The following is an 18,046-nucleotide window of genomic DNA, read 5'->3' as shown; positions in this document are numbered from 1 at the left end:
CCGGACTTATATTAGCTGGTGCTTCCTTTGGAGGATTCTTTTCTAACACGTAGAAAATTTTCTCTGAGTTTAGAACAATCTTTAATTTACGGAACCATTCCGTATAGTCTGCACCAGTCAATTTGTTTTGTTCGAGAATTGAGTAAAATGGATTGCGCGAATTCACTGTAATGAAATACTGAAAAGAAACAGACAGTAATCAGTGATTGTTTAATTAATTTACTAAGACATAAAATATGGCGAAATTTAATTTTATGAATTTCACTCCCACTATTTTAACGATTTCACTACCCTCTAGTGAAAACGGGAAACTTCTTTCCTTAGTGGGAACATGGAGTCTAATTGACAAATCATAGTCTCGAATAATATCAGCCAACCATAATTTTCAAAAGGTAGAGCCCAATTACTTCCAAAATAACCCCCATGTTTTTACCTCATGTCCAATAAGGGCCCAATAATATGACGCCGTTTATTGTGACATGTCAAGATAAACTATCAATATTAAGTTGTGATGGACAGTCGCCATGTGGATCTCCCAATAATATGAGCCAATCCCATGGGAGTTTCACCCAACTTACAACATGTGTCGATCCAATGTACAGCTTTTCGACGAACGGGCCCCCCCAATAATATGAGCCAAACCATATCCGCGGGTAGCATCTCATACATTGATCGTTAATGAAAGGTAGAAACATTTAAACAATATTTAAATTCCCTTTTATAAATCTTGATATCAATTTTAAATCATATTTAAAATGAGGGATTTCAATTTTTTTGAAAATTTGTCTCATCATGCAATTTATGTATGCTTGCGGGATTCATACAATTTAGTCTAAACATGCATACATCAATAATATCATATATTATTTAAGGATGATCGATCCCATTATCTATTCGACCCATGGTTTCCAATCACGAGTCTAAGTTCAATCCTAGGTGATATGCAAGTATGCAATGCAATCCTATTACATTGAGCTTCCATTTACATTTCTTCGGTCTTTATTCGTCTGCTGGGCCCACCATTGTCTTCAAATCTTTATCTCCCACTAAGTCTAACAAATTTACAATAAATTTCGATGACAAGTAGGGGATACATATTTAAGGGGTGGGAACGGGCCATAAACCAAGCCCACTTTTTATTACAAATGACAATTCAAATTGGGCCATAAATCAAGCCCATTAATAAAACCCAACAACAATAAAACCAAATGTAAATAACCTAACATACACCTACCAAATTGGTCATGGAAATCGATCATCCTTTTATCCAATAATTAATTCAATAATTAAATAATTGGATAACATGTAATGGCATCATATTTAAAAAGATAAAATCAAATTTTATCTTATCCTTTCATAAGATCATATCTTATCATCAATTGTACCAAAATAATTGATTTTATAAAATCTAATTTAACGGATAAAATTTATAAATTTTCCAAAAATTCAAATTTATCCAAAAATCAATTTTAAAAATTTCGGACTCGAACAATTCGATCTGATGCCTCGTGAACCAATCAAAAACAATTTTCGATCGGACCAAAAACTAAAATTTCAAAATATTAAAATTTTAATTAAAAATCAATTTTAATTTTTTCTCGGGCTACCCGGGACAATCCCGGGCAGCCCGCGCCCCAAAAAGGGGCCCGGGCAGGGAAGCCCGTCGTTGCCCTGGGCAACACAGTGCGCTGCCCTGGGCAGCGATGGGCTCGCTGCCCCGGGCAGAGACAATCGCTTCCCCGGGGCCCGATGTGCCCATTAAATTTTAATTTAAAATTTTTGTTTTTGTTTCAAAAACCCGAGGCCAAAAATTTTGTACAATCGATTAATTTAATCGTTTGATCTGAGCAACCTGGCTTTGATACCACTGTTGGAAAACGTGTTCAGATCAATTAAGAATTAATACCCGGTGCAGTGGAAGTTTAAAAATTTTTATTTTTCTATATGGAACGATTTCATATCATGGGTATCAAAACTTTACGATTAAATTATGCAAGTAAAAATAAAATCACAATTAAATTTTTACCTATTCAAGCAACGACTTGATTATGGACACCAAAAGATATTAATCTGCTCTTCTTGTATATCCCGGGAACCGATGGCTTCACGATCAATCTCCGGAATAAGGTCCACGAACAGAAAACAGAAACCCTCTGATTGATTGCACTAGAAATCAATCAGATTTTTATCAAAGAGAATAAACAGATTTGATCTGTTAATTCGGAATGTAATTTTTCACAAAAATCACAGACCGAATTTTCTCTAAAGGGACAGAGGAATTTTCGAAAATTCCCCATTAAAATATATGTGTGATTTCGAAAATTGCAAGAATGAATTGTGTCAATTTTCGAACACTACACATGTATTTATAGATAATTTCTAGACTAGATTAAGTTATAATTGTATTAGGACTCTAACTCCTTAGGGCCCACAATCCATAACTTAAGCTCAACAAGCCAAACCCGTTGTTACAGAAATTATTATATAAAATTCATCATGACTCCGATTGATAAACCGATTTTATCAATGTGCACAGAAACCATTTCTGCACCTTTTAAAGTCAAGATAATTTTTCTGAATTCGAATTGAGTGATTTCCAAAAATGCTCATCCCTATGTCATTTTAGGAAATTCCACTCCGTTTTAGTTAAGAAGTCCAACTTCTCTTTCATTAAATTTAACTCTTTAAATTTAACTATCTCAACGGGGTTTAGTAATCCATTACTTGTGTGATCCTCAATGGTTCAGGGATACAGCTAACCGTGGGCTCACAACTCCTTGTGACTCGGAACAACAATTTCCGACTTGCCCAACGAATCATGGTAAGAGCGTCTAGCAACATCGCCCCATGATTCCCTAGGTATCACTGATAGTGCCTGCAAGAACCAGTAGATTTTGGTTAGCGTACAGTACGGTCCCTTCATCCATATATCCCGATCGAATCAACAACCATTTATGCATCGAGAGTCGTTCGAGATTCGATAACTATGCATTACATCTCGGAGATCAAATAGTGACATCGCATGTGTTACTAGGAAAACCGAGTAACCTAAAACACATCATGTACTCTGGCCAGAGATTCGTCACACTAATATCTCCTCAGATCGCATAGGATATCCACACTCGCAAGTATGTGGTGAATCCTTGACAACAAAGCATCGACTCCTATATGTGTCGTTACTTTACCCAATCCCGACACCTGATGACCCCAATTGAGTCGGTAAACGAGTCAAAGTACAGTACTAGCATATAGAGTCTCAATGATGTTTCAAGTAGTAAGGACTAATGGCATACAACCAAAACCGCGGACTTTATCCACTCGATAAGTGATAACCACTTGGAAAGTCTGAATAGTGTAGTTCGATCATTCATCATATGAATATCCATTTGCATGCTTTGAACATTTCCATGTCCATTACTAATGAAACGTGTACTTGGCATCACAAATGCTAGTCTCGATCTCGAGCGATCCTTATCCTTATTAGCGGACGGCTCAATTGACTAGGAACTGTTTAGAATATACAGTGACTATAAGATGTGTTTCATAATAGTGATCTCTCTTTATTCACTATCTCATCTTACTTACACTATAGTATATTCAAGGTCTTTATCAAAACATCAATAGTATATCACAATATAACAATATGAAGAAAGAAAAAGAAAATGTCATTAATGAATGTAAATTATATTAAACAAATATTGTTTATACATAAAGTCACAAAAACCCTTAGCCACAAATTGGCTAACCAGACACCCACTCTTTCACAAGATACTTTGATCTAGTGGCGAACTGTGAGCTCCCACATATATAGTTAATTTATGTGTCAAAAATAGATTCCTTCGAATTTGTTATAATTAATAAATTATTGGAATATCGCGGGCTAATTACTTTATTCTCAAGTAATTTATTTTGAACCAGAATTTTAAATTTATTTACTTTCCTTTTAATTTTTTTTAACACATTTATTTTTCATTATACTAAATAAAGAATATTTTTTAAAAAATCACATTCTCTTATAGATGTGTGACAAATATGGAAAACATTATTATTACCACCATGTTATTGTGAGTAAAGGCCTGTAAACTATAAATTCTTTAATTACACAATATGATCTGTGTTCCACACGTACCTTATAAAGTATAGATTTGCATGTATCAAAATTCCAGATTAAATGGGATGGGATAAGATCATGATATTATCGCTAAATTATCACAAACGGAATTGCTGGCCGGCAACATTCCTTTTTCGTACTAACAATATACTACGAAATTTCTGAGTGCCACGACAAGAAATTAACTTTTAAAGTCTAATTCCAAGTTCTAGAAAATTGATCTGTGACAAAATTCAGATCAAGAAAAAATTTCATTGATCAGAAATCCAAAAGTTAAACATCACTAGAGCATGAGTAGAGATACGATACGATACGATCGAATCACTTCTCTTGCTTGGGTTGTCTCTGTAAGAAGGGTTTGAAGCCATCTGTTAACGCTGATGTTGAGGTAAGAGATGCCTGGAGTAAGCTCAAAGCCTACAAACAAAATAAATCCGTTATAATATTGAAATTCATTTCCTGAAAGAAGCTAAAAACTTACCACTTCCAGGCCAATGACAAGCTCCTGCTCCTCTATATCAGATAGGGGAATATTGTTCATCTTGTTAAGGGTTGATACGATGGATATCGAGCCCACAGCCGATGCTTCCAAATCATCAGTCACAACAAACAGTGTGGGTCCTCTCACAAAACTCTCTTGGGATTTCGGGTCGATCAATTTTACTTCACTAGATTTTCGGTAACGAGTCGTGGATATATTGTACCTAGTACCATCGTACTTCTTAAACAAAGGAGTAAAAGGTTGTGGGTTACGAGAGAAAATCTGGTACTTTGAAAAGATAGAGAGGAGGGATTTGAGGTTCCAGTAGTAATGTATTGATTGTGTACTTCGTATAGGCTTCAATTTCCAAACTGGATATGGTCCTATATAAGTTATGTATGCTCCCAAGACAAGGCTTGTTTCCCAACAGGAACTGAACTCTTCCTAAAGGAATGATGAGCAAACTAAAGAGAAAATCGATGAAGTCATGCCGGGTTTGGGCTAGCAGAACCCTATTAGTTGATTTTTGCACGAAAGCTTTCACAGTAAACTTCTCAGAATCAGAACTTATGCTTTGATTAGTTTGAGTACGAGGTAAAGCATTTGACTCATATTTAACATCCGCGGATCTTGTAGGGAAGAGGACATCTGTTATGGGAGTTTTGGAAACTAATGATGCCTTGAGCAGTTCCATTATCTGAGAGAAACACAAAAGGAAAAGATATATATTCAAGAGGTCCGAATAGGTGGGAGAAATACTAAAGATCGAGTCAATTAATGTCACAAAGATTTACCTCTTTCATACCCACAATCATAGTTCTTCCTCGAGTACTTTTGTGTCTTCAATACCACTTGCTTTCAAAAGTCGCAAAATGGATGCTGGTGAATTAGTCAGAATCTCCAAATCATCACTTAAAATAAAAGATGGTGTTTCCTTAGTAAACACACTTTGGAGTCTAGTTTGTAAAAATAATTTCTCGGTTATATCTGTATTTGTTGAATCTCCGCAGTAGCACCTCATCTCATAGTACATGCTTACACATGACTGTTCCTTACATGTGAAGTACTGTATAGGGGGAGTATCATCAATTTGGAGTACTTTTAGTCCGCTACAATTGATTCCAGATGAAGTACTTCTTGGATTGAGAAGCATCCGTTTACCAGCCTCTGTCCAGAAATGACTATTGTCCAAATTCTTTAAACCAGAATACAAAGAGTTCAAACTTCCAAGAATCGGCGCATCGTCTCCATAGTGCTTGTTGAGGAGTCGCACTATTGTCCCCAATGGTAATGTCAAGAAACTCAATAAAACATTGGCGAACTCGTGATCTACTTCAACATATAGAAATTTGTTGCTTTCTTTGATCATCGTGACTCTCAAAGAGAACTGAACTTCCTGATCTGCCTTAGCCATGACCGTAAATTAAGAAATCAAGAAACTGGGGACTAAGATGAAGACAATGTTTCTGACAATTTATGCTGCTTTTATATTAGTGTATCTGTCACTACAAGAAAATTGCAAAACGACAACGGATAATATCCGTTGTCGTAGGGGGGGATAAAACCGTTGTAACTGGGGGCGTTGTAAAAAGCGTGCCCAATTACAACGGTTTTTATCCGTTGTCGTAGCTATCCTACCACAACGGTGTTGCAACAGTTTTTAACCGTTGTATTAAGTCACCTAAGACAACGGTTATGCAACAGTGTAAATTCGTTGTTATTGACTATTTAAGACAACGGTTTTTATACAGTTTATATCCGTTGTTGTTTATGACTTAAGACAACGGGTTTGGAACAGTTTAAATCCGTTGTTATAGGCAATTTAAGACGACGGTTCTTATACAGTTTATATCCGTTGTTGTTTATGGCCTAGGACAACGTATTTTGCAACGGTGTATATCCGTTGTTGTTTATGGCCTAGGACAACGTATTTTGCAACGGTGTATATACGTTGTTGTTTATGGCATAGGACAACGTATTTTGCAAAGGTGTATATCCGTTGTCGTTTGTGGTATACGACAACGGTTTTTGCTATTAATTCAGTTTTATTTTGAATCATTAAAACCGTTGTCTAATTAATCTTCATACGAACTATAAATATTAATAAAAAAATCAATATAAAATAAAATATTTACTACATTGAATCGATGAAAATATTCAAGTTCCAAAATAGTCACACATCTAATTTGGAAGATAATACTACGTAGTCGAAACTCCAAATATCCCATCTAATATAATATAAATGTAACAAAAGTAGTTCCAAAATATGGTTGTATCAAAAACATAAATCATCATGTGTTTGTCCTTGATAACGATGTTTAGTACGAGATGACTTCTACGTATTACTCAATCCCTGCATCAAAACCCGAGTTACCTACAAGAAAACACATTCTCAGTCCAAAATTATCAACAAAATCTTTAACCAATTTAAACATGGAATCCAATGTCAACTATCAAACTAATATCTCACTTGTCATGTTGACCAAAAGAAAACAAAACACAGCACTCCCCCATTGAAGAGGCACAAGTATAAGTATCAAGCCCCCACACGTTTGTACTGTGAACATGCAATAATATCCCACAATCCACTACCAAATACAGCAGCAGCAAAAGAAAAAAAAAATAATAATCAAACATTATTTTCTTCAATCCATCATCAATATTTCCTTTGAAGTCCAAAATTATCAACAAAATCTTTAACCAATTTAAACATGGAATCCAATGTCAACTATCAAACTAATATCTCACTTGTCATGGAAAAAAATAAAAGAAAAAAACTCAGCAACTCCAAAAGGGAAGGCAGTGCAGATTCTAAGTCAAACCACACACCAATAAGCTAGCCTCCCAACTTTAATTCATACTAGCATGGATGCAGACCTTCTTGTTTGATATCATAAGCAAATTAACATTAAAAATTTTAGGTACATGTAAAATACAAATATTGATTCCAAGAAATTAATCAGTATAGAGTTAATATGGAGAAAATACCATCATATTCAAGTATCGATGATAGCTACATGGAACCTATGGAGATTGACACTGTTTTTGCAAAGAAAACTGCTCGTTGAATTTTTTTTTTTACTAAAAACATAAAGCCTAGATCATCGACCAAAAAGAATCAAACCATACTACACGATCGACCAATAAAACAATCAATGGTCCTTAATCAGTAGCCGTATATCTCAGGCTCGAAAACACACACTAAAAGATCATGCGCAGCTAGTTAGGCCTTGTTCGTACCTTAGAGAATCCAAGCTCATAGAGCCCAAAAACAACAAGAGCCACCAAAGGAACAACAGAAATTGGAGTCAGAAACCTGTAGTTATACACAAGCCGCCTTCCATGCTTACAACTGCATGATTAATGTGGAAGAAACAGTGCTCAAAAGCAACAATTCCCACAAGATTTCCATTATCCAGTACTTTCCCACCTCTCTATATCTTTTTAATCATAAAGAAACTAATTATTACACGAAACATAATTCCAAAAACAATGAAAACAGAACCGAAATCACCCCCTTCACCTTTTTCTGCACTATAAATACTACATCAAGGTAGATGCTACAGCACAAAACAAAGTGTCTTACAGACCTAAACATTGACACTACCAAAAAGCATCCAAAATTCGAAATCATGATGCATTATCTAAGAAAGCCCCTGGTCAAAGAACATGTGAACTACAGGTTGGAAACTCTAAAACAAGAGTCGATTATCACAGCTCTAAATAAAAACTCATTAAGCAAAAGTGAACAATAAGAATATAAAACATTATTAATTAAGATACCTATTCATAATTAATATAGTCTAGTACGCATGTATAATATTATTATTAGTGGTAGTAAATAAAATTAATCGTTATTTAATTGTTACATGTTTTACTCGGTTTGATCACCAGCGGTCCAAATACACCAAAAATGTTCCAATGAAATCTCGTCGTTTTAATACCGACTTTCCAACTTCTTTTGTAAGTGCCGTTTTCGTTTAACCTTTTAGGCAATAACTCTTCGTTGGTTCAAATGGATGAGGAGATAATTTATTAATCTGCCTCATAAGAACGGGCCAACTAAAGAAAAACATAGTGATAAATGTAATGCTCCCTTTTATGGTAACACTCAAAATATATTTAAAGGTAGATATTTCTCTTCATATATGAGGGTCACTTAAGCAAATGCTTGTAGTTTCAAGTTTTTTTTCGAAGTTTTAACGAGATTATTACGAGTTTATACGTTAAAAAACATTGTCAATTTTTATAAATATTTAAATTATATTAATTCAAATAATAAATAAGATAATAAAATTACCATAAATTTAATATTAAACAATTAAATTTCAAGTTATAATGAACAAAAAAGTACGAAAATTATATTAATTGTTGAAAATATGATATTATTATTATTATTTAATGTTGAATGTTGAATGTTGAATATTGAGTTGTAAAATGTGGAAAATTAGTTTATGATGATGTAGATGATGATGTTTTAATTTTTGGACTAATCTTCAAATGAGATCTATAAATAGGTCTTCATTTGTGATGAAAAATACAATTGAATTGAGAGAGAAAATTTGTGAAGTGTAGAGTTTGATATATTTTGAGTTTTACAGTTTTTATTTTTTACCATAAATTTTTATTTTTTCACAACACGTTATGAGCACGATCGCTCGAAGGTTTTCTATAATTTCCGACCCTTCAAAAAACAAGGAGAAAACAAAAATATTCAACAAGTAAGAATATTTATTTTACTGTTTATATATTTTTAATATGTATATATATTAATATATAATTTCATGTTATTATATAAAAGGATGTCTATGACACCGACCTTATAATAACGTGATATGATATATATTTATCTTGTATATATACTAACTATATTAATATATAATTTCATGTTATTACATAAAAGGATGTGTTTGGCACCGACATTATAATAACGTGATATGATATATATTTATTATGTATATATATACTACCTATATTAATATATAATTTCATGTTATTATATAAAAGGATGTCTAAGGCACCGACCTTATAATAACGTGATATGATATATATTTATTATGTATATATACTAACTATATTAACATATAATTTCATGTTATTATATAAAAGATGTCTATGGCACCGACCTTATAATAACGTGATATGATATATATTATTGTATATTTATATACTAACCATATTCGTATAATCTCATATTATTATATAAAATGATGTCTATGACACCAACCTTATAATAATGTGATATGATATACAAAATTATTTAATTATGATTATCATTATATGCATCACATGATTATCACAAATTTTTATTCAACACATACTCGTTTTTTTTCCTTACCCCCAACGGTCACAAACGGCAATAAAACGGCTAGTTTTTTGCCTATAAATATGTTCATTCAAACTCATTTCAATCACACCAAAATTCATTCTTTATCTCAAAATATTTCTCCTCGGTTTTTCGAAGAAGAAAATGATGGCATCTTTAAGGATTTTTTTATAACTATTATGGTTATCATGCTCACGAGTCTTTTATTTATCAGTGATTTTCCACCACGTACTTTTTTTCTATTTGTACACATTCTTGTAATCTTCGTTCTTCCATTATTTTGTATTGTAATATTAATATAAATTAACTAATAAAATGCATTGTTATTTTTCTAGTACCATGCACCATGTCAAATTTGGCAAAATTTGAATTCTTTGCGCTCGATATCACTGGAAAGAATTATATGTCATGGACTCTCGATGTAGAGATGCATCTTGAGTCATTGGGTCTAAGTGATACAATCAAAGAAAATAATATATCATCCTCATAATAAAAAGAAAAGGCTATGATTTTCTTACGCCGACATCTTGATGAAGGATTGAAATGTGAGTATCTCACAGAAAAAGACCCAATAATTTTATGGAAATGGCTAAAAGAAAGATTTGAACATATAAGGGAAGTTATACTCCCAACCGCCCGTGATGAATGGAATACGTTGAGATTCCAAAACTTTAAAAAAGTCAGTGATTACAATTCTACGATGTATCGAATATTTTCGCAATTGAAATTTTGTGGGAATATTGTTACTGAAATGGAAATGATTGAAAAAACATTTTCCACTTTCCACACATCGAATATAACTCTACAACAACAGTATAGAGTGCGTGGATATTCGAGATATTCTGAACTAATTGTATGTCTTCTTGTGGCAGAAAATAACAACGAATTGTTGTTAGAATCGTCAATCCCGACCCACTGGATCAACGGTATTTCTAGAAGCAAATGTCGTGATTAAAAATGAAAACCAAAATCAAAGGCATAAACAAGATTTTGGTCGTGAACGAGGTCGAGGACGTGGCATGGGCGTGGACGTAAAAATGATCGCGGTTGTCGTCGCGGCCGTGGATATGAAAATAATCGAGATTGTTACTTCAATAACTCATCTCAAAAGAACGTCACGAACCATCCACCAAACAGGTAGCATGAAAACACGAGTGAAAATAAAAATCACTCAAAAAGATCTGAGAGTGTTTGTTATAGATGTGGCACTCCAGGACATTGATCACATATTTATCGAACCCCTGAGTACCTATGTAAGCCCTATAAAGAATCGACAAAGGAAAAAGAAAAAGAGACCAATTTTGTTGAAAACAGTAACCATTCAAGTGGTTCAACTCATTTTGATGCAGCTGATATTTTAAATGATTTCGATGACATTGATTAATATATTGGTGGGACTAGAATGTATCAAACTGTATTTTTCATGTATTTTTGTATTATGAAACATGTTATATTTTTCATATAATGTCATTAATTTTCTTTATTGCATATTTTCTTTCGAAGTTCAAAATGGAAAACTGTATGAGCAAAGCTAAACAAGGAAATAATCCCATGGAAGTTTGCATACCCGATAGTGGTACAACGGACACTATTCTCCGAGATAAAAGATATTTCTTGGAATTAAAACCAACAAAAACAATGGTGAATACAATATCAGGTCCCGTAGACTTGATTGAAGGTTGTGGAAAAGCACATTTTTTGTTTCCTAATGGTACAAAATTTTTGATAAATGATTCTTTATATTCACCACAATCAAAAAGAAATTTGTTGAGTTTTAATGACATATATTCTCATGGGTATGATACTGAGATGATAACTAATGGAAATCAGAAATATATGTGTCTTACCACATATAAATCATGAAAGAAATATGTGGTTGAAAAATTATCAATGCTCCCTACTGGATTGCATTATACACATATAAGGTCAATCAAATCAAATGGTGGTTAATAGTTCTTCAATATTAACCAATAGGCATGATCGATTGGGACAACCTGGTTCAATAATGATGCGAAAAATTATTGAAAATACACATGGTCATCTATTGAAAGACTAGAAGATCTTTCAGAATAATAAGTTTCAATGTAAAGCATGTTCTCTTGGAAAACTTATTATAAGACCATCGCCAGCTAAAATCCAAACAGAATCACCCATATTTCTTGAATGTATTCAGGGTGATATTTGTGGGCCAATTCATCCACCATGTGGACCATTTCGATATTTTATGGTATTGATCGATGTCTCTAGCAGATGGTCACATGTATGCTTATTGTCAACTCGGAATGTGGCATTTGAAAAATTAATGGCTCAAATAATAAAATTGCGGAATCAATTTCCTGATTATACAATCAAGAAAATAAGACTTGATAATGCTGGAGAATTTACTTCCCAAAGTTTTAATGACTATTGTATGTCAATAGGAATTACTGATGAACATCCTGTTGCTCATGTTCGTACACAAAACGGATTAGCTGAATCATTGATTAAACTTCTACAACTGATTGCTAGACCAATTATTATGAGAACTAAACTTCCTATTTCTATATGGGGACATGCAATTTTACATGTTGCAGTATTAATTCGCATCAGACCAAGTGCATACCATAAATTCTCCCCAGTGCAGCTTGCATTTGGTAAAGAACCAAATATTTCTCATCTGAGAATTTTTGGATGTATGGTGAATATGCCTATTGCACCACCTCAACGATAAAAAATAGGTCCTCAAACAAAAATTGATATTTATATCGGTTATAATAGCTCATCAATCATTCGATATCTTGAGCCTCAGACAGGCGATGTGTTTACAGCACGTTTTGCTGATTGTCATTTTAATGAAGAAATCTTCCCAATGTTAGGGGCAGAAAAGAAACACATCGAAAAAAAAATCACATGGTATGTACCATCATTGTTACATTTGGATCCAAGGACCAAACAATGTGAGAAAGATGTACAGCAAATTGTGCACTTGCAAAGAATTGCAAATCAAATTCTAGATGCATTTGCAAACACAAAAGGGGTAAAAAAATCATATATACCTGCTGTAAATGCCCCTGCTCTAATTGAAATACCAAAGAAACAAATTCAAGACATTCATGATATCATAAAACGCTTAAAGCGTGGAAGGCAAGTCGGTTTCAAGGATAAAAATCCTCGGAAAAGAAAATTCATAGAGAAACACGATGATCACAAAATATAAAATGGTGTTCCAGAAGAAATACCTGATAAAAATGTTCTGTCAGAACCACAAACTGACGAGAATCATGAAATCTTTATCAATTATATTAATACTTGAAAAATATGGAACCGAAAAGATATAGAAGATATTGATGAGATATTTTCTTATAATATGGCATGTGACATCATAAACGAGAATGAAGATCATGAACCAAAATCTTTTGGTGAATGTAAAACTCGGCATGATTGGGCAAAATGGAAAGATGTCATCCAGGTTGAATTGGATTCACTAAATAAACATAATGTTTTTGGACCTATAGTCCTCACACCTGAAGGTGTAAAACCTGTTGGATACAAATGAGTTTTTACTCGAAAGCAAAATGAGAAAAATGAAATAGTAAGATATAAAGCTAGACTTGTTGCACAAGGTTTTTCTCAAAAACCTGTAACTGATTATGAAGAAACGTATTCTCCTGTTATGGATGCAATTACATTTCGATATTTGACTAGTTTGACAGTGTCTGAAAATTTGGAAATGTGTCTTATGGATGTTGTTATAGCTTACTTATACGGATCACTTGATAGTGATATATACATGAAAATCCCTGAAGGATTTAATATGCCTGAAGCACAAAGTTCAAAACCCAGAGAATTTTATTCTGTAAAATTTCAAAGATCATTATATGGGTTGAAGCAATCCGGTCGAATGTGGTATAATCGGATTAGTGAGCACTTGATGAAAAAGGGATATGTAAATGAACCAATATGCCCTTGTGTTTTCATCAAGAAAACAACATCTGGATGTGTAATTATTGTTGTATATGTTGATGATTTAAACATCATTGGAACGAATAAGAAAATTCAAATAGTTATGATGTACTTGAAGGAAGAATTCGAAATGAAGGATTTTGGAAAAGCCAAGTACTGTTTGGGTTTGAAAATCGAACAAAAACAATGTGGAATTTTTGTTCACCGGGCAAATTATACAGAAAAGGTCGTTAAACATTTTAATATGGATAAATTAAATCCATTAAGTACTCCAATGGTTGAAAGATCATTAAACATAGAAAAGGATCAATTTCGTCCATGTGAAGATGATGAAATTATTCTTGGTCCAGAAGTAGCATATCTAAGTGTCATTGGTGCCCTTATGTATCTTGCAAATTGTACTAGACCTGATATATCTTTTGCTGTAAATTTATTGGCAAGATTCAGCTCATATCCAACAAAGAGGCACTGGAACAGAATTAAACATATATTCCGTTATCTACGAGGAACGACATATTTGGGACTTTTGTACTCAAAAGACACCAATCAAAGTATCATTGGTTATGCTGATGCTGGATATTCATCTGATCCACATAAGGCACGTTCCCAAACCGGATATGTATTTACTCATGGAGGCACTGCAATTTCTTGGCGTTCACAGAAACAAACACTCGTAACAACTTCATCAAATCACGCCGAGATTATTGCGCTACATGAAGCAAGTCGTGAATGTGTTTGGCTAAAATCAATGACAACATATCCAAACTTCTTGTGGATTATCAGTAGACAAGAAGCATGTGGCGCTGTATGAAGATAATGCCGCCTTTATTGCTCAAATGAAAGAATGATACATCAAAAGTGACAGAACCAAACATATCCCCCCAAAGTTCTTTGCCTGTACTTAAGAGCTTGAGAAGAATAAAGATATTGATATCTGTTACATTCAATCAAGTGAGAACTCATCAGATCTCTTCACAAAAGCACTTCCTACGATAATATTCGAAAAGCATATATATAACATTGGGATGCGCAATCTACGGAATATGTGAAGAATCACTCGTGTTAACATGAGGGGGAGTTTACGTGGCTGCACTATTTTTTCCTTGCAATGGTTTTTATCCCACTGGGTTTTTCCTAGTAAGGTTTTTAACGAAACAGTATAAAACACGTAATAAAGACAGTCATCATATCACGATCATCATCACAAGGGGGAGTGTTGAAAATATGATATTATTGTTATTATTTAAAGTTGAATGTTGCATGTTGAATATTGAGTTGTAAAATGTGAAAAATTAGTGCGTGATGATGTAGATGATGATGTTTTAATTTTGGACTAATCTCCAAATGAGATCTATAAATAGGTATTCATTTGTAATGAAAAATACAATTGAATTGAGAGAGAAAAATTTGAGAAGTGCAGGGTTTGATATATTTTGAGTTTTGGAGTTTTTACTTTTTACCATAAATTTTTACTTTTTCACAACATTAATTAATATTTTCCTACAAATCTAAAAAATAGTACAATAAAATAATCTCATTATCAATTAATATATCATATTTATATTTGTGAATTTTTTTTATTTAATATTAATATTAATATTTATAAAAACATATTCATTCAAAAAGATAATGTAAGTAATATATGGTTTCACACAATATCAGATTCAGATGTTGGCACTATATGTTGGAAATATCTGATATAACATGTAGCAAAAATAATTAAAAACGTGAATAATAAAATCAAATAACTAAGTACTCAAGAATAATTAAGCACAAGTACAAAAGTACTCGTGTAGTGCCTCAGGATAAAAACTTTCACTAGAAAAATAATGAGTTTTACAAACCCTAAAACTAGTTAATGGTTTTAAAAATAATTTTCTGAAAACATATGAGAAAATAAATACTAAAAATAAAAAAAACAACTTCCTAAAAGCCTACTGAAAGTAGAACAAGAAAAACAAGAGAACGGAGTTGGCCTTTAGATGGCAAAACACGAGAGCAACATTCTTCAATCTTCAATGCTCTCAAAACTCTTCACGGCATATACGGAAAAAAAACGACCATCGGCTTCTGTAAATCCTTCAGCTTTTTTAATGTTCTCTCTATGTGTATGCTGAAGTCTCTCTCAAAAGATCTCTCAAATTAAACGTGAGATTCTATGCAAGACGTTTTTTCATATGCAAACATTCATGTCATTTATAAAATCCTTCATGAAATTGTTTCCTTGTAGGCGTGAACTCTTATCTCCATAATAGATTGATCTTGTTTCCTTCATTCAAATATTGAATCTACGAAGATAAGAAACAAATAATTAAGTTGAGATATAGATATATATTATGATAAGTTCACAATATCTCAAATCTATTAATTAAGAAAATAAATCAAGAAAAATTTCAAGTCCAAGAAATACAAAAGACTTAAAATAAATCTTTTTAAATTTTAAGAGATTTTAAGAAATAAATATTCCTTTCAATCTCCCTAGATCTTTTTGTTTTTTTTCTAGCCAAAACACATATATTCAATTTAGCACATATCAAAACTCCCACTAAATCTCAAATATCCCCCTGAATTAACAAAATATTCTTCCCCTTAGTCTAAGCAGAGATGTTGTCGGAGATGTTGATAATATTTTTCCACAACACTTAAGACCAACAATATCATAGTTAAGAAAACAAAACAAATAAGTAAGAACACATCAGAGAGGATCGAACATTGATTATAACTAGAGCAAAAAAAAAAAAAACAAATTAGATCAATGAATACAAATATAGATAAGAGCCATCAACACAACTAAACCACCACATTAAAATTGATTGCTCTCAGAAGAGCCATCACCAGCATAAGCAGCTTCTCCCCTTTTTTAGTCCAGAAGTGGTGTTGTAAAAACTGGCGGTCAGATCAATCACGATTGATACCCGGTGCAGCGGAAGTTTAAAATTTTTATCATGGAACAATTCCATGGTGTGGGTATCAACCATTCAACGATTAAATTATTGTGTGTGTAAAATTCAAATAAAAATTAATTAAATTTTACCTTCAATCTCGAAGCGAGATTAATGGACACCAACAGAATTAATCTGCTCTTGTTGTCTCTCCCAGGAACCGATGAACTCCTTCAATCAGGTCCACGAATAGGGTTTAAATCCCTCTGATAGATTGCACTAGAAAAATCTATCAGAAGTTTTCTGCGAAGAGATTAAACGAATCTGATTCGTTATTCCTGACTGCGATTCAAAATCACAGACCGAAATTTCTCGGGCAGAGTGGGAGTGTTCGGCCGAAACTTTATGAGAGAGGGGCTAGGGTTCGAAATTTTTTTGCTCTAAAAAATAATGACCTGTTGTGTCTAATTTCTGTACTGCAATAACTTATTTATAATGCAGGCCACTAACACCTTAGGGCCCATTAGTCATAAGTTGAGGCCCGACAAGCAAAAGCCCGCTCGTTCAGAAATTAATATAAAATTCATCGTGACTCCGATTGATAAACCGATTTTACCAATGTGCACAGAAACCATTTCTGCACATTTTAAAGTCAAAATAAATTTTCCTGAATCCGAATTCAGTGGTTTCCTAAAATGTCCATCCCTATGTCATTTTAGGAAATCCTACTCCCTTACTCTTATTTAAGAAGTCCAACTCCTTAGTTCATTAAATTTAACTCTTTAAATTTAACTATCTCAACGGGGATTAAAACTCCATTACACTGTGTGACCCTCAATGGTTCAGGGATACAGCTAGCCGTGGGCTCACAACTCCTTGTGACTCGGAACAACACTTTCCGACTTGCCCAACGAATCATGGTAAAGCGCCTAGCAACATCGCCCCATGATTCCCTAGTAATCACTGATAGTGCCTACAAGAACCAGTAGATTTTGGTTAGCGTACAGTACGGTCCCTTCATCCATATATCCCGATCGAATCAACAACCATTGGTATATCGAGAGTCGCTCAAGATTCGATAACTATGCAATACATCTTGAAGATCAAATTAGTGACATCGCATGTGCTACTAAGAAACCATTTCTTAAATCACATCAAGTACTCTGGCCAGAGATTTGTCACACTAATATCTCCTCAGATCGCATAGGATATCCACACTCGCAAGTATGTGGTGAATCCTTGACAACAATGCATTGACTCCTATATGTGTCGTAACTGTACCCAATCTCGACACCTGATGACCC

The 18,046-nt window shown here is 33.4% G+C and overlaps 2 protein-coding genes across 2 annotated transcripts; both read right to left on the bottom strand.

Annotated features, from left to right (window-relative positions):
* Positions 1-4,432: 4,432 nt before the first annotated feature.
* Positions 4,433-5,407, bottom strand: LOC140889527 (uncharacterized). The gene is made up of 4 exons (XM_073297242.1): positions 5,387-5,407; positions 5,104-5,289; positions 4,593-5,036; positions 4,433-4,528 (listed from the first exon to the last, which is right to left on the bottom strand). Exons 1-4 carry the CDS (start codon positions 5,405-5,407, stop codon positions 4,433-4,435), a joined length of 747 nt encoding a protein of 248 aa, XP_073153343.1.
* On the bottom strand, positions 5,404-6,006 carry LOC140889526 (uncharacterized). Its single transcript, XM_073297241.1, has one exon. The coding sequence runs from the start codon at positions 6,004-6,006 to the stop codon at positions 5,404-5,406; it is 603 nt and encodes a 200-aa protein (XP_073153342.1).
* Positions 6,007-18,046: the final 12,040 nt, after the last annotated feature.

The sequence above is a fragment of the Henckelia pumila genome, chromosome 3 (genome assembly GCF_033568475.1).
Source record: "Henckelia pumila isolate YLH828 chromosome 3, ASM3356847v2, whole genome shotgun sequence".
NCBI classification, from domain to species: domain Eukaryota; kingdom Viridiplantae; phylum Streptophyta; class Magnoliopsida; order Lamiales; family Gesneriaceae; genus Henckelia; species Henckelia pumila.
The sequence above is the reverse complement of the archived record's forward strand: the minus strand, read 5'-3'. Positions and strand labels throughout refer to the sequence as shown.